The sequence below is a fragment of the Pipistrellus hanaki genome (assembly GCF_964339955.1).
Source record: "Pipistrellus hanaki genome assembly, chromosome: 9".
In the NCBI taxonomy this organism is placed as follows: Eukaryota; Metazoa; Chordata; class Mammalia; order Chiroptera; family Vespertilionidae; genus Pipistrellus; species Pipistrellus hanaki.
Genome location: NC_140511.1, coordinates 21,309,898 through 21,327,933, shown reverse-complemented (window position 1 = coordinate 21,327,933; position 18,036 = coordinate 21,309,898). Strand labels below are relative to the sequence as shown.

The 18,036-nt window shown below is 40.3% G+C and overlaps 1 protein-coding gene across 12 annotated transcripts in view; it reads left to right on the top strand.

The window, feature by feature from the left end:
• Positions 1 to 18,036, top strand: part of YAP1 (Yes1 associated transcriptional regulator) — a 110,466-nt gene that overhangs the window by 83,616 nt on the left and 8,814 nt on the right. For 3 of the 12 annotated variants that reach the window (XM_084893595.1, XM_084893588.1, XM_084893584.1), the window contains 3 exons: positions 3,793 to 3,986; positions 6,502 to 6,549; positions 17,567 to 17,697. In XM_084893595.1, coding sequence (XP_084749721.1) covers positions 3,793 to 3,986; positions 6,502 to 6,549; positions 17,567 to 17,697 — 373 coding nt within the window. The remainder of the gene's footprint in view (positions 1 to 3,792; positions 3,987 to 6,501; positions 6,550 to 17,566; positions 17,698 to 18,036) is intronic. The other 9 variants (XM_084893585.1, XM_084893589.1, XM_084893590.1 and 6 more) reach the window with 3 other exon arrangements.

Genomic DNA, 18,036 nt, shown 5'->3' with positions numbered 1-18,036 from the left:
GTTTCTGTATTATTGTGAATACTCAACTCAGTTTTAGTGGTTTTTTAGTACAAACTTTGTGCCAGACCCTGTGCTAGGCACTAAGGATATAGGCAGTTCTCGGATTATGTTGGACTTGACGTACGTCGTTTCGTGGTTATGTCGCCATCTCCCATTTATTTATTTAAAGTTCCATCATTTCAACATATGTACATATGTGCTTTATGTTTTTTATTATTTATTTACCACAAGCAAAGGTCAGGAGTTGTTATCTATCTTTTACATGTTTTTTACTGTTTCACTTCATTACTGCTGTGTATGTGCTCCGTGTGAGTGACGTAGGTGCTTATGTAGCTTGGTTCTGACTTACGGCGAAAATAGTGTTACGTCATGCCATAGGAACCGATCTCTTATGTAACCCGAGGACCTACTGTATATATATGTGGTTATGTCCCCACTGCTGTGGCACTCCAGTCTAAGAGAGTATATACACAAATTTGTAAATAAAAAATTACAGTCCGGTGAGAAATATCAAATGGAAAAGTCCTGAGGTAAGACAGTTCTTATTGTTTATAACGGACTCTGGGAAAGACTGAGATGAAAGACTTAGTGTTTACCAAGTGGCTTCTGCAGAGCTGAAATAAAGAATAATTTACAGGAATTCTGCAATAGAGGATTCCAAGACTCAAATAAATGAAGAGCAAAAAGAAAAAAAAAGAATCCAAAAATATGAAGATAGTGTAAGGAGCCTCTGGGACAACTTCAAGTGCACCAACATTCATATTATGGGGATATCAAAAAGAGAAGAGAGCAAGATATTGAAAATTTATTTGAAGAAATGACAGAAAACTTCTCCTACCTGGTGAAAGAAATAGACTTACAGGTACAGGAAGCATAGAAAGTCCCAAACAAGAGAAACCGAAAGAGACCCATACCAAGACACATCATAATTAAAATGCCAAGGGTTAAAGACAAAGAATCTTAAAAGCAGCAAAAGAAAAGCCATTAGTTATCTACAAGGAGCACCCATATGACCAGCTGATTTCTCAACAGAAACTTTGCAGGCCAGAAGGGAGTAGCAAGAAATATTGAAAGTGATGAAAAGCAAGGACCTATAACCAAGATTACGCTACCCAGCAAAGCTCTCATTTAGAATTGAAAGATCAGATGAAGAGCTTCATAGACAAGAAAAAGCTAAAGAACTTCATCACCAAATCAGTATTATATGAAATGTTGAAGGGTATTATTTAAGAAGCGGAAGAAGAAAATAAGAAAATGATTTTATATATAAATTCATATATATTCATATTCCTAGCTGGTTTGGCTCAGTGGATAAAATGTCGGCCTGCGGACTGAAGGGTCCCAGATTCAATTCCAGTCAAGGGCACATGCCTGGGTTGTATGCTTGATACCCAGTAGGAGGCATGCAGAAGGCAGCCAATCATTGATGCTTATCATTGATCTCCCTTCCTCCCTCCCCGCCGCCTCCTCCGAAATCAGTAAAATGTATTTTTTAAAATATGAACAATAAAATGGCAATAAGTACATATCAATCAGCAATTAAACCTAAAAATCTAAACAAAAAATGCAATGAATAAAATAAACTGATAAAGTAGAATCAGAGGCATGGAAACATGGAACACACTGGCAAGTCCCAAAGGAAAGGGGGCCAGGAAGAGATTAAGCAAAGGTCTTCTGCATATATTCATTTCCTATGGACACAGATAATAGAGCAGTGAATGCCTAGGGTGAGGCGGGAACCAGGTAGAGGGGGTATGGAGGGAGAAAGATGGACATCTGTAATACTCTCAACAATAAAGACTAAAAGAATTTTTGTTTTAATTTTAACGTCTGAAAAGGTGATACATCGCTCTTAACATTTTCACATAATAAAATTTCCATCTGCTTACCGAGATTACCACAATTCACAGTGTGGTTGTATCAGTAACTGAAACTCACTAGCATAAGAATCTATTCCATTTCTAATTGTTAGATGGTGTAATGTAGGTTCATCTAAAAAAATTGTGACTACCTGGCTGTATTGGGGGTATCATGGTGTTGAACGAGATAGCTCTCTGCCATCCAGATGTTTGTAGGCTTATTTTTAGCATGCAGCAGATCAATGTAATATACTTTATTATAAGTGTACTAGAGGCCCGGTGCTTGAAATTCGTGCACAGGTAGGGTCTCTAGGCCTGGCTGGCGATCAGGGTCGATCTGTGAGATGACTGATGGGGTGATTGGGCCCCTGCTCGCACCCGCCTTGACTAGCCTGGCACCACCCTGTCCCCCGCTGCTGCTGTCAGTTGGGGGCTGGGGCAGCTCCTATGTTGAGCATCTGCCCCCTGGTGGTCAGCATCACAGTGACCCATCATTCCACCATTCAGTCGATTTGCATATTAGGATTTTATATGTTGCACAAAATTCGTGCATTCGGAGCGGGGGTCCCTCAGCCCGGACTGCACCTCTCACAGTCTGGGGGCCCTCAGGGGATGCCGCAGAGGCGAGGCAGGAGAAGCTCCCATCACTGCTGCTGCGCTAGCCAGCCATGAGCCTGGCTTCTGGCGGGGCAGCGCTCCCCCTGTGGGAGCACACTGACCACCAGGGGACAGCTCCTGCATTGAGCATCTGCCCCCTGGTGGTCAGTGCGTGTCATAGCAACTGGTCATTCTGCTGTACGGTTGATTTGCATATTAGCCTTTTTACTATATAGGATAATAATAAAAGCACAATATGCTAATTAGACTGGACAGCCGAACATCCTTCCAGACAACTTTTCGGATGAAGCTGGGGCTGCAAGGGCCAAGCCCCTTGTACCAATTTCGTGCATCAGACCTCTAAGAGTTACATATTTTAGGATGTATTACAGGTTGGTAATATTTTTTAATCCTTACTCCAGGATATGCTTATTGACTTTTGACAGAGAGGAAGTGAGAGAAAGAAGCATCAGTTGCCTTCTGTATGTGCCCTCACCAAGGATTGAACCTGCATCCTTTGTGGTGTATGAGACAACGCCCCACCAGGGATCGTTTTGATGGGCTTTACTGCTCAGAATCTTTTGTCTCACTTGCTTTGGGTGATGTTTATGGTTTTTTAGTTTGTTTTGTTTTGTTTTTTTACTGATTTGAGAGAGAGAAGGAAACGTCGATTTGTTGTTCCACTTTTTTATGCATTCATTAGTTTCTTTTATGTGCCCTGACCAAGGATCGAACCCACAACCTTGGTATATATGGAAGACGCTCTAACCAACTGAGCTACCTGGCCAGGGTGGGAGATGTCTTTTTAACTTAAATATGCATTTCTATTTTGTAATAAGCAATGCATTCATACCATTCAAACTTTAAAAAGTTACCAAAAATGTCTCTCTTCTATTCAGTCCTTTAGTTACACAGTTTCCCAGCTCCAGAGCCAACGTGTATTGGTTGTTTATTGGCTGCTGTTCAATTCATATTCTCTGGATAGGCATGTAGTGTACATTTGCCCCTCCCCCCCCCCTTTATTTTATACTCTCTGCTCTGCACTTCGCTTTTAACTTCATGTGTCCTTGACTGCTCCTTGTCATTCGCTGCCCGTTGGAGCTGTCCCTTGATTCTTTTCTCTGTGGCTGCCTCGCAGCTTATAACAACATGACTGACTAATAGTAGTAATAAACAACATAACCATTTTACTACTGATGATGGGTCTTTAGGTTATTTCCAGATTTACTACAGAAAGGGACTAATATCCTCAGTTAAGTATCCCCAGTTGCTTTGAATAACTAAGTATCCCTTTCCTTTGCTAGTTTTTTAGGACGCATCTTTTGTTTCATTTCAGCCATGAACCAGAGAATCAGCCAAAGTGCTCCAGTGAAGCAGCCACCACCCCTGGCTCCCCAGAGCCCTCAGGGAGGAGTCCTGGGTGGCGGCAGCTCTAACCAGCAGCAACAGATGCGGCTGCAGCAACTGCAGATGGAGAAAGAGAGGCTGCGACTGAAGCAGCAAGAACTGCTTCGGCAGGTGAGGCCACAGGTTAGAAACCAGCCTTCCACTTTTTGGGGTCCGTTTTTCTACCGGAAGTTGGATGTATAGAGTGACACAGAAACACTCTATCCATCTCTGTCCTTGTCTTAGTTTAGTTTCTTGACTGGGCTCTGATCACATGGAATGTAGCATGTAAAACGTATCACAGAGACAGGTTTGGGCTGTGGTCATCGCAGCCACGCAAAAACTGAAGGAAGCAAAGGTGCTTCTTCACACGCCCCTGGAATTGCAGATTACTGGGCTTCTGCAGATTACTACTTCTGAACATTCCCTAACAAGGAAACCCTGGGGCTACCGCTTAGGGAAGAACATCTTTTACTTTAAATGAATTGTTGATCTGAGGAAATACTCCAGGGTATTTCTCATATGACAGCTATCTTTCAGTATTGCTCAATCTAAGATCTTTTTAAAAATATATTTTGTTGACTTTTTTATTTACAGAGAAGAAGGGAGTGAGGTAGAGAGTTAGAAACATCGATCAGGTGCCTCCTGCGCACCCCTTACTAGGGACGTGCCTGCAACCAAGGTACATGCCCTTAATCGGAATCGAATCTGGGACCCTTCAGTCCACAGGCTGACGCTCTATTCTCTAAGCCAAACCAGTTAGGGCTCAATCTAAGATTTTTAAAACATAACACAAGTTATCCTAAGTTTGGAAGGTGCCAAATTCCGTAAAAATTACCTGCTAATGGGGTTTTTGTTTTTTGTTTTTTGTTGGGAAGGAAAGGACATTAGAGATATTAAAATCATTTATGACCTTTTCATCAGTTTTCTTTCAGAAACTATTGTTGATCTTTATGTTCCATAAGAATGGATAATTCCTCATCTAAAAATGAATATTTACTTTGTTTAGATAATGGGGGTGTGATCTTATCAAAGCAGTTTATTTTTTAAGTTTTCTATAAATTTTGGGGGTAATAAAAATAAGTATAAATGGTAAAAAGCTGTCAGTTTCTTGCTTTTGTGTGTGTGTGTTTTTTTGTGTGTTTTTTTTTTTTTTTTTTTTTTCAGGGACACTCTTAATTCGTTTATAAACATTAAATACATGTGTCTACTCTCCCTCCCCCACCTAAATCATAGCGTGCTAAGTATAGATATTAAGAAATAATATTCTACATGTCTGTTACCAGGAAGTGGGCATTTAAACAAGGTACTTTTTTTTGTAACGAGGGCTATATTTAAAAAGTATCACTAGAGTGTTAATGGAAATGCATGAACTAAATTGAACTCTGATTTGGGATTTGAGGATCTGGAAGCTGAGGAATTACAATAAGCCATGAAATCCCAGACAGACTCACCTTTAAAGTGTGTGTGCTGTCAGTAAGCTCTCAGTGAATGATAATGTAGCTGGCACCATGGTGGCCCCAGAGGGGAGGAGAGTCTGTGCCAGCAGGTGGTGTCAGGAAGTGGTCTTGCAAGAAATATTTCTTCATCTGCCATTGAGAAGGTGAGGGCAGGAAGCATATGATCCCGTTTACGGTGTCTCTAATGACTTTCTAACAAATCACTCTAAAGAAAAGATTTCTCACTTAACACTTTATTTTCAGAACAAAGGGGGGGGGGGGGCATTGTGACCCATTAGGAGAAGTAAAGTAATTTAAGGGTACTCTTTACACAGCCTGTTTTCACCCTTGCTTTTTGTTTTGTTGTTATGGAGTACTAGATGGTCTAAGTAAGTACAAGTCTTAGTTTCACATATGAATGGAAGACTCTGAAAACCAAGGAATCTCATTAAAGTGATTTAATTACTTATGTCAAAGTGTTACTGTTTATAATTTTATATATAAAAGTCTAGAAATGGGTATTCATCGTTTTGGTGTGTGTTACAAACCAGCCTGGCTTGTTTTTGGTGTCTTTTTGGTGGTATTTTGGTGGGCAGAACGCTGCTCCTTATAAAACGCTTCCTTCCAAAGAATTTTTCTATTTTCACTTTGACTCTGGGTGATGGGTCCTGGCAGAATAGCTTCATTTCCTTGGAAGGTAACTTCTTGGGTAACCTCTTGCTCTGTTTCTTCTTTACTTCCAACTGCGTTATCTTCTCTTGCATTGAAATGACAGAACTGCTCTATTCTTATACTAATAGTCTATGTTTTTAGGGTTTTTGTTTTTTAGCAATCGGCATAAATAACATATGTCTTAAGTCTTTTGGCTTCCTGTGAACTTCTTTCATTGACAGTTTCTCTTATCACTAAAACATCAAGTTATGTTTTTCCTGCTTCACCTAATGCTCAGAAGCAAAGAACCTACCTGACCAATTGCAAATCTGATCTGGGTCCTGACACTTAGTCTTGCTGTCCTGTCCTCGATGCTGTGCAATGCTTGAGAGGTTTCAGTTTGTTGTCTGGTGACTCCATTGGCTCCTGTCTTCCTCAGTCTGCTGCTTCGGGCCAGCTTGGGAATTCTGTGCGATGGTGATGTGTCTGGATACAATTTGTAAGTCAGCCTACATAGCCAAACCATGTGGCTTGAAGTAATTTTTATCCATCTTATTTTTCACTCTTAGGCAATGCGGAATATCAATCCCAGCACAGCAAATTCTCCAAAATGTCAGGTAGGCTCTTATCTGATGTTTTAGCATTAAAAATGAAAAGAGATATTAGGAAAGAGAGAAACTTGTGCTCCAAGGACCTGTCCTCACTAAAGATTAGCCCGCAGTAAAACTTCGAGCTATCTTTCTGCCAAGATACTTCAGTTAATGCTGCTCTTCCCAGAGAATCTACTATCTGTTCCCTTCCTGCTCCTCCCATTCTGCTGCGAGTATTCATTTTTATTCCATAGAGGTCTTTTTTTATTTGAAATGTATTATGCCTCCGGTGTACATTCTGTCAGTCTTGAAGTCTGTCTAATTCTTATATTGTGTAGCTTTACAAAGTATGAAATGGATAATTTGAAAAGTAACAACAGGAATATTGACTTGGGGAGGCTACTATAGGAAAGTTTATTAACAGTCATAATGATACTGTTAGAAAAGGGAAAATTCTTTCTAGTGAACCTTCCAAAGGGACAATATCGAAATCACTAGAAGAGAAGGATCTTCCCCGGGGAGTGTTTTGAGTTTCTTTGTTGGCTTTTATCAGCACATTTTTCCTTGATGAACCCTCAGGCAGCACTGGTTGTGCAGGTATCTTACGTAGAGGGAAAGACTGTGGCCATACTTTCTTCTGGCACAGCTACTTATCTGATCCGTGGGCAGAAACTCATTCCTGAGACCATAGGGCTTCTCAGTGCTCAGGGTTCCTAGGGTTTGAAGGAATTGGGAGGTAGGAGCTCATTGCACTTCTCTCAGGTGGGCAAAGCAACCGGGAAGCCCCTCAGATGATACGTAGCTCTCTTGCATTGGGTTAGAATCAGCTGTGGAAGTGGGATTCGGCAGAATGTCACTCGTTTTGGATACTGTTGACTTGTCCATTGGGTCACTGTGCTGATAAAGTCAGATGTCATCTTCATAAAGACCAGTTAACTTTGTGAGGGAAAGAAACTCTGTTCTTTATCTCATTAATGCCTCCTTTAATCAATAGATCAAGTTAGGGAATAACTCATAGACATTGTCTTTGGTAAAGCAGAGAGCACATACATTCTTGCGATGAGGGCCACTGACAGCACACAATAGTCTGGAAAGAGCAAGTAGCATTGGGTCTTTATGTGGTGAAGACATTTTTCCCTTGCTTTTTCTCTGAAGTGTTGCCGAAACAAGACATATTTGTACTAAATGAAGTGGAAACTTACATAGGATCAGAAATTAACTCAAATTTGAGCCAGAAGTCTTCTATGCCAAAGTGTTTTTGGGAAATTTTTTTTTCCAATCTGAGATTTTAAACCTCAAATCTGATCAACAAAGTGCTTCTAAGTTTTTATATCGAACTTGAGTATAAGTAAATCATAATTCTTATTAAAATTCTCACCAGAAGTTCTTAGTTACTTTTTTACTGTTAAAACGTTAGAAAAGGTGAGCCTTATAAGTAATAAGAATTATATTCAATTTATATGGTATTAAAAATGCAGAGTTGATTTATTAGATTTGTCTAAGTCAGAGCAAGCAACCTACAAAAGATACTTTAAAAAAAAAATCAACTTTGCATATGCTGGAAAATAAGATATTGATTAGTTATATAAGTTTTAGTTGTCAGTGTATTTACCCGGCACAATTGTGAACATGTTGATAAAAGTGTGAAATTCCAGTATAGGGCTAAATTTGGAGTAGCTCATACGTGGAATCTGGTAGTGTTTGTGTCAAGCAAGCATTTGTGTTTTTCTCATCCTACATATTTCGTAAATGATCTTAAGGTAGACGTCAGGAAAGATTTCACAAAGAAGGGTCATAATTTTAGTGAAGATGGCTTTTGATAAGGGTCAGCGGGATAATCAAGAAAGTCAGAAAGAGTTAGGCACTGTTGCCCAAAGTTTATTTTTTACTATTCCAATAGAAATGAGTGCGGGTGAGTTAAGAAGTCATTATTTTATAACCCTACTAGAGGCCCCCGGTGCATTAGAGTCATACGTGGTAGGGTCCCTTAGGCCTGGCAGTGATCAGGGCATTCAGGCCTTCCAGCGGCCAACCAGGGCCTCACTTCCCCGGCTGCTGGCTGCTGGCCGGGGCCTGCCTTCGTCCCACACCACCCACTGGTGGTCAGTGCGTGTCATAGTGAGTGATGGAACTCCCAAGGGGACAATTTACATATTAGGTTTTATATATATAGACACCTCACATGCTTTGGGATATGGGAAGGTACCAAATTTCAAAATGTTTACAAATCACTCATTTCAAAGGATTCCTTGAAGTACTTTCTAATAAGATTAACAAAACATGTCTATATTATAGGATTCTCTGGTCAGGTAAACTAATTCTGTGTTAAGGTTAACACAGAATTCTGAAAAACTAAGACATCTTAACTTGAAAGGCAGTAGTGTATCTTTTTAGTTAAAGATGGGCATTATCACCTTAATTTATTTGGATAATTTTAGAGAAACTTGACCTCAGAGAGCTTAAAATTGTTAGTTTCATTTTGATTATTCACTATTTTATTTTTCAAAAGCAATTTTTATTCTCAGGAAAAAAAAAACTTGAAAGCTACAAACATTATCCTTACTCTATAAGATTGAGCATGTAATGCTTAATTTTCTAGATACGTCTTTTTCTAATACATGAGTTGCTTTTTTGTAAAGGAATGCATCCCAGCTTCTGTTTCAAGGTTTAAAAAAAAACCACAAAAACATTTTAAGGGAAGATAGTCTGCCCTGAGTATGAAAGTTTCTTACTTTTCTTGTGCCTAAGAATGTGATTCCTAATAACTGTGAGATTAATGTAAACTCTGCAACCTGGCTCATGGTCTGTGGTCAGTAGCCTGGTTAAGCCAATTGCTCTTCTTCTGCTAAGTGTACCCTCCTGTATTGTTACCACGATTCTGCCAGGAGCTTTTCTCCCTCTTACCAATTAAGATTCTCCTTATAAGACATAGGTCAAGACTCATCCCCAAGTTGTTTCATCTGAATTCTTGAAACTGCCCAGGAAATAGATATAAGACTATTGTAATTAGATACCCTTTTTTTGTGAATAAATAATTGCTTTAATCTTCATAGAAATTATAGCTATAAATGTTTTTGCAACTAATGAATGTTGCATTTGCCATTTCTTACGAGTAGTAATCAGTATACATCAGGGTCAGTCATGGGTTTAATGAGTGACAAAACCCGCAGTGTTACTGATGAAGATATTGTATGTACTACACCATTACCCACAATAGTAAAGAAGTTCAGATGTCCATAGTTTTAGTCAAATGGACTAAAATAAATACTGTTCAGCCCTGTGAAAAAATAACAATCAACCTTTTGTCCTCCTAATAGCAAAGAATTTGGCACCCCTCACCCCACCCCACTGTCTTTCTTCTCAGTAGATGCTGGAAAAGCTGTTTCAGAATCCAGTGCACACTTCTCCTACTCCTAAGATTATCTCGCCTCTTTTTGAAGTCTTAATATGGAATATAAACCATAGATTTACTTATGTATTTTCCTGTGGATATTTTATTTTTAATGGGCATGCTGACATTCTTTGTATAAAAGGGGTCGGGAGATTTAACCTCACACGTTGCATATGCTTATAGGTTACTTCCCTCCCTCCCCCCCCTCCCCCCCCATTAAGATCCCATCACTTGAAGAATGCTGTAATGACTTCTATTACTTTTCTAAGTAATAAAAATTACAAAGGACCTAACTCCAGAGCTCTGTCAGGAAGAGTGTGAACCTCAGGATAATGCTGGGCACACCAAACTGCACATCTGTTTGGATATTACTTCTCAGGAGTTAGGATTATCTGCAGTTTTAACTATCCCCAAATCCACATGTACACACTTTTTAGTCAGAAATGTTTCTGAAGTTGAAGATAGTTTGGTAAAGGCACAACATTAAAAAAACAAAGCAGCCTGGCTGGCGTGGCTCAGTGGTCGAGCATCGAACTATGAACCAGGAGGTCACAGCTGGATTCTGGTCAGGGCTTATGTCGGGGGTGTGGGCTCCATCTCCAGTGTGTGCAGCAGGCAGCCGATCAGAGATTCTCATCATTGATGTTTCTATCTCTCTCTTTCCCTATCCCTTCCTCTCTGAAATCAATTTTAAAAACATTTTTTTAAGTGTAATGTGTGTTTTTTTAAACATTCTAAACCTTGGCTAAACATTTTAATAACTTCAAACATAATGAAATACATTTGATTGTTGAAAGTTGTGTTGGAAAATGGGGCATGGCAAGGCCTATCTTGCATAGTTGGAAGAAGTGGCTTTTTCCCCTCTATTTTTGGAATTGTCAACATAAACTTCTATCACTAAGCCAAGCTATTTATAAAATGTATATTTTTAGAGTTATTCTCCATTTCTAAGTTTGGATTTCTAGTTTACTAAAGTAATCTTCCTTTGATTATGGGGTGGAGAAGATCTTCATTTATGTGCCTTTACTATTCAAAAATTGATATACTATTACATAGCTTAGAATTTGCTAAAGACAAAATTGATTTAAGAAAGTGAAGTTGACTTTGTATTTTTCAAATTTTCTGGCAGAGCAATCATAACTTTTTCACCTAGCATTATTATTTTGAGGTTCATTCCTTTTTATTGCTAACTAGCATTCCATTATAGGAATATACTACAATTATTTTAACCATTCACCTCTTGACAGACATTTGGGTTGTTCTGAATTATGTGACTTTGGTAGATAGATGCTTTCATTCATCTTAGATACCCAAGAATGTAATAACCTAGACACGTTCTAAATGTTCCTAGACTGCTATTTCTATTGCTTTTCTCATTTTCTAAATGATATGAACCAAAACATCCATTTTATATGGGCCAAAATACTGTAACTAACAGTTATACTATCTTAAAGTGCCTTTTTACCTTATGGGAAATAATACCACTCTTTAAAGGGAACAGGGCAGTAGAAAAAGGTCAGTGGCTTATGGCTGGGTCCTGAGTCCATAATAGTCTACTCCGTAAAGCAGGCAAACATGCTTTTCTTTATCAGCCATCCTGGAGAGTTCCCTCCAGACCCAGCTGGAACCATTGGTTTTACTCAGAGCAGAGAGCTCTAAGTGCGTCCCAGATTAGCCAAGATTTACAAGCTCAATGGGAAAAGCCACCACATTTTTGCATTATTACAGAATAAAATGAGCTAAAAATACTTGCTTTGCTTACAAAAAGTCAAATACTACTCTAGAAAAGCTATTTGACCTTTGAGATACAGAAGCATGATTCGATTTTGGCCAAATTTCCTATCAACTTGCTTACTTCTCCATTTTTGAGTCTGACAAACTATTTTTTCTAACTACCTTGGGGAAAAGAAGCTTAACAAACATATTTTTAGCTCAGTATTCTAATTTTAGGCATTTGTTCAGGATAAAAAACCTCGTTAGAGATGAACGTAACTTTCAACATTTCATGTTTCAGCTGAAATCAGTTTTTGTAGACAATCCAGTTATGTCCCAGAGGCTTATTTTTAAACAGCCAGGCCAGATTTGCCCAATTACAAAATAGTGTTCATATTCATCCAGAATCTGTTTTGATATAATGTACTTTATTGCAATAAGATGGGCTTATTTTACATATATAAATATATACAGGCTTACTTTTTAATGCAGTATAATGGAAAAAGTTCACATAAAATACATTTTTTATATAAAAAAAATTCAGATCATGCAACATTAGAATAATTACTTACCCACATTAAAATAATTACTTTTTTTTGGAGTCAATAGCAAAATGTCTCTACAGCCCTGAAACTAATTTTCAATATTTCATTTCTAAAATTCTTAATTTTATATATGTGTTCTCGTTCATCTTTATAATCCTTGGTTACAAATAAAGCTCACTCCCAAGAAAATCTGTAATTTCTTCCTTCTGGGAAAGGTCAGCTTACGGAAGAACTCTTTCAGCCAGCTCTGATTCCATGCTCACTCCTACAAAATCTGAGTAGGTAAAGCATATATAGTAAGACACTTCTCCAAATTTCCATTTCACCTCTAAGATCTGCCTTTAAAAACTATCTTTGTATGGGTGGTGTGTGTATGGGGGCAGGGGGGTGCACACGTATGCACGCATGCTCGGGTGGGTGTGTTTATGTGGGAAGTAGAAGTTAACTGCTTTTGAATTCCAAAGTCATAGACTAAGAAGGAGGGAAAAGTTGGCTTGTTTTCCTATCTAAATACAAAAGTTTCCCTTTCCTACTTGGACAATTTCTTTAAAATAGCAACAGAAATTGATTATCTTAATTGAATCCTGCGAAATAAATCATATTCTCAGCAGGTGAAAATATTAACATAAGAATTAATGACTTGGGGAAGGGATTACCAAGTCAGCTTTCATTATATAAAGTTATTTTGTTGTTAGCAAATACTGAGCTATGTAAGAATGTATCTTTTTGGGGTAAAGTGTACCTCAGGCTGTTCAGAAAATTACTAAAGGCAATCTAATCAACACTTTTTGCTGTAAAGTAGAAGTGTCAAAAGTGAGTTGAATATTTATACCTTGAAATATGGTTTTTATAATCTGTATATATTAATTTTTTATCATTGGCCTTTTAACGTTGTATTTGTTTGCATGCCAAATTGTTCCCTGTTTTGATTGATGATGCTAATACCCTCCTACCACCACCAGTAAAATAAAGTGGCATTTTTTCCTTGAGCCTTTCAAGTTCAGTACAGATGAATCCCTAGGTTAGTTACTCTTAGTCATGCACGGCTCAAGTATAGATTTGATGAAAAGTATATTCCATAGCCCTTCAGGGAATTGGATATCTTGTTAGGCAACTTGGAATACTTTCTCTTCTTATTTGCATCTCTAAATTACCTTTCTTGGTAAATTTGGGTAAGTTGGTTCTGCATTGTCTGCTGACAACAGAAATTTGGTTGTTAAAGGCAGCAGAAAGTAAAGCTTTGACAGTTTTGAACAAGCAAAATGGCCTACATAATTTTATTAACCAATGTCACCTCAATAAATTCAAAAAATAATTGGTAATTTGCACCCTCATGTTCATTGCAGCATTATTCATAATAGCCAGGATATGGAAACAACCCAAGTGTCTATCCATGAATAAAGATGTGGTATATGTATGTGTACAATAGAATACTATGTGAATAAAAGAGTAACATGCAAATTAACCATCACTCCGCTACACCAAGCCATGCCCACCATAATCAGGAGCAAGTATGCAAATTAACCCAACCAAGATAGTGGCCAGCCACAGAGCTGGAGCAAGCAGGAGGCTTGGGTTTCCCCTGGCGATGGAGGAAGACAAGCTTCCCACCTGCCATGGCCAGCCATGGCCTGCCATGGCCTCTGCTCAAGGCTACAAAGTTTCAATTATAGAAGATAAATAAATCCCACATCCCAGAACCTCACTTGGGTCACCAGGGGACATGGCCGGCCTGCAAATCACCACAGGCCCCTTGCCCAGGCCGCCCCCCCCAAGGGAACCCCTACCCTGATTGGGACACCCTTCAGAGCAAATTAGCTGGCCCCCACCCGTGCACCAGGCCTCTGTCCTATCTAATAAGAGTAGTATGCAAATTGACCATCACTCCAACACAAGATGGCTGCCTCCATGTGGACACAAGATGGCCAGCAGGGGAGGGCAGTTGGGAGAGACTAGGCCTGCAGGGGAGAGCAGTTAAGGGTGACCAGGCAGGCAGAGGAGTGAAGTTGGAGGTGACCGGGCCTGCAGGGAAGGGAGTTGGGGGAGACCCCAGCCTGCAGGGGAGAGCAGTTGGGGGAGGGGAGGACCAGGCCAGCAGGGGAGCAGTTAGGTATCAGTCAGGCTGGCAGGGAAGTGGTTAGGGGCAATCAGGCAGGCAGGCAGGCAGGCAGGCAAGCAGTTGGGAGCCAGCAGTCCTGGATTGTGAAAGGGGTGTCCCAAATTGGAGAGAGTGCAGGCTGGGCTGAGACACACACACACACACCGTGCACAAATTTCATGCATGGAACGTCTAGTTCATTCATAAAAAAAAGAATAGAGTCTTTCCATTTAATCATGGATGGATCTTGATAGCATTATGCTAAGTGAAATAAGTCAGAAAGCCAAATACTATTAAATCTAATAAGTAAACCTATAAGTAGAATCTAAAAAAAAAACACCAAGTTTATAGATTAAGGAAACAGATTGGTGCTTGCCAGAGGAGTGGGGTGGGGGATGGGTTAACTGTGTAAAAGGAATCAAAAGGTACAAAATTACAGTATGTTTTTAATATATATTTTTTAATCCTCATCCAAGAATATTTTTCCATTGATTTTTTTAGAGAGAGTGAAAGAGGGGAGCCGGGGGAGAGACAGAGAGAAACATTGATGTGAGAGAGATATACCAATTGGTTGTCTCCTGCATTGCCCAACCAGGGCCAGGGATCAAGCCAGCAACCAAAGTATGTGCACTTGACCGGATTCGATTCCTGGACCCTTCAGTCTGTAGGCCAATGCTCTGTCTACTGAGCCAAACCTACTAGGGCCAAAATTCTAGTTTTAAAATAAGTTGTGGGGGTATAATGTACAGTGTGGTGATTATGGTTAATAATACTGTATTATAAAGTTTGAAAGTCGCTAAGAGTAAATCTTACAAATCTTCATTATGCCCAGCTGGTGTGGCTCAGTGGTTGAGGGGCAGCCTATGAACCCGAAGGTTATGGTTTAATTCCCAGTCAGGGCACATGCCTGGGTTACAGACTCAATCCTCAGTGTGGGGCGTGCAGGAGGCAGCCAATCAATGATTCTCTCACTGATGTTACTGTCTCTCTGAAATCAATAAAACTATATTTAAAAGTCTTCATCACAAGAAAAATAAATATTGGTAATTATGTATAGGGATGGCTGGTAACTAGACTTACTATGGTGATTATTTCACAGTGTAAACAAATACTGTAGCATTATGTTCACACCTGAAACTAATACAATGTTATATGTCAATTATACCTCAGTTTTTTTTTTAAAAAAAAAGGAAAATAAAATTAAAAAAAAAAAAATACTGAAAGGGAGCCAGTACCCTTGAATAGTGGTAGAGAGAAGGAACTGGAGTCCTGAGGTCATAGGTCTGTAGCTCTGGTAGAGTAGGAACCACATCATGCGGGAACTGGGCGAAAAGGAAAACCATGGTCCCAGTGATGGGATAAGTGCATGTAAGGTTTCGGGGGGGAAGGGGGGGGTTTGTCTCTAAGCCAGTTCCAGGGCATGCCCGGAAGGGGTGAAGCTGAATGAATAATGGTGAAGGCGTCAGTAGCACTGCAATCTAGAGGCCCAGGAAAGTCCATGAGAGGGATCTAGGTTTTGTGCACGGATGTTGACAAGTCTGGGGTGACTGATGCAGTTGCAGTGAAGTGAACACACATGACTGAAGGTTTTAGAGGCAGGCTTCATTTAAATAGCAAGGTCTTAGCTGTGCAAGTGGATGACTGAGGTCGGTGGCGATGGTGATCATTGAAATCCGAAGGTCAAGGAGCTGTCATGTTGAGTGAGTGAGTCATCCGCCTGATGGTAGAGCGTTGTGTCTCTGTATCTGCCAGAGCATTGAAACGGTGATGAGGTGAATGGCATTTTAACATACTTGACACAGCTACAGTGTAATATGAAAATGCCTTCTATTGATGAAAAGGCGATACGCTAAATATTATTGTCTGTTGCCTATATTTGTAATTAAAGGAAATACTATGTTTCAGTCAGAAGTTAGTGAAAATGTGTAATTTTCTTTCCTCCATCCAAGTTCAGAGGCCCTCTTTATTCTGTCATGATTCTGTGGTGAAGAAAACCCATTTTGAGGAATGCTGTTCCACAAAAGGCATAAACCTGAACTTAAAAAGGTGGTTTTTGCATGAGGAAGAATTCATAGTTGAGAAGTGATGGTGCAAAGCTCAGAATATCTCCGCCCGGAGCTCCAGTGGCGCAGTCGGTTAGCGCACAGTAGTTATAAGAACATCTCCGCCCCCTCAGGACCCAGTGACAACGGGGGCCGTGCGGGGCTGGAGGTGCTGGGCAGGGGCTCAGTGGGCAGTGCTTCCGTGCAGGCTCGGCTCTGAGCCCAGGAAGGCTGCCGGGGAGAGCAGGTCCTTTGTGATAAAAAGCCACACTTGAAGCCAAAACAAAAAAGTTGAAGGGAGAGAAAGCTAACTCTCCAGTGGAGATAATGTTTATACAGCTTGGGAGGCACCGTGGAAACTGAAGGAAGGGAGCAGTGAACCAGCAAGTGAGAGAAGGACAGAGCAGCAGTGAACCAGCCCCAGGTCCTGGCAGAGGCTGGGATATGTGAGGCCTGTTGGGGCAGGCCTGGAGCCGTCAGGGAGGTGGTGGCCCATGGCTTAGGCTCAGGTTTCCGGGCGGCATCCTGTTGTTTGGTGCCCCTGTTCAAGACAGAAAGACCTGAAGTCGCAGTTAGACACCTAGCCCCAGCTGGTTTGGCTCCATGGATACCGGGTTCGATTCCGGTCAAGGGCACGGACCTGGGTTGCGGGCTTGATCCCTGGCGAGTGTAGAAGGCAACCAGTCAGTGTGTCTCTCTCACATCATGTTTCTCTCTCTGTCTCTACCCCTCCCTCCACTCTCTGTAAAAACCAGTGGAAAAATATCCCCAGGTGAGGATTAACAGAAAAGTAAAAAAGAGAGAGACCTGATACAGAGTGTAAAACAGTACAGCATTCTTCTGACTTTGTTTTGGTTACTGATGCCAAACACACAAAACCATATTGAAGGTGGATGAGTAAAAATGCACATTAAGAAGAATTACCTTTTAAAAGACCAGATTTGCCATCCTACCCCAAGGAAGGGTTTAGGGGTGTCTGCCAAAGTAAGGAAAATAACGGTGAAATTGGGTAATAAGGTACATATGTTTTGGGGGTAATAAGACTAGAAAATCTTTCCATTTATATGATTTAATTTTTAATCATCTGAAATGGATAGAAGAACTTGGTCTTTCTGACTGGGAACCTTACTTTAAAGTAGATGTTAATAATTCAATTTACATGCACATGGTCCCCCTAATGTGCATTGTATTGTTTTAACCTGACAATAAGTTTGTTCGTCTGTAGACTGATTTTGTGTGTGTTTGTTTTTTCTAGGAATTAGCTCTCAGGAGCCAGCTACCAACTCTGGAGCCAGATGGCGGGACTCCGAACCCGGTGTCTTCTCCTGGGATGTCTCAGGAACTGAGAACAATGACGACCAATAGCTCTGATCCCTTTCTCAACAGGTTGGTGAGAGTGGCTACTGGCCAGTGTCTGAGAAAGATCACAGCTTTGAGATTATTCTCCTTAGAGCCTGTAATAAGCTGTTTGAACGTCTGTGTGGGCCAAAAATCATAGCTGTAAAGGAATCTTCCCATAAATGGCAGGTACAATAAAACGAGGATTAAAAGCTGGCTCCTGGCAGAGGAAGTGAGCTGTTTGGACTTGCAGAGGGGATACTTAATTCACAGTCACGTGTTGCTCCTGCCTATACTGTTGACTAACCCTTACTTAAAATTACAGAATCGTGGGGAGACATGTGAATGCCTTTCTATGAAAGCAAATGAACTGCATCTTAGGGCTGT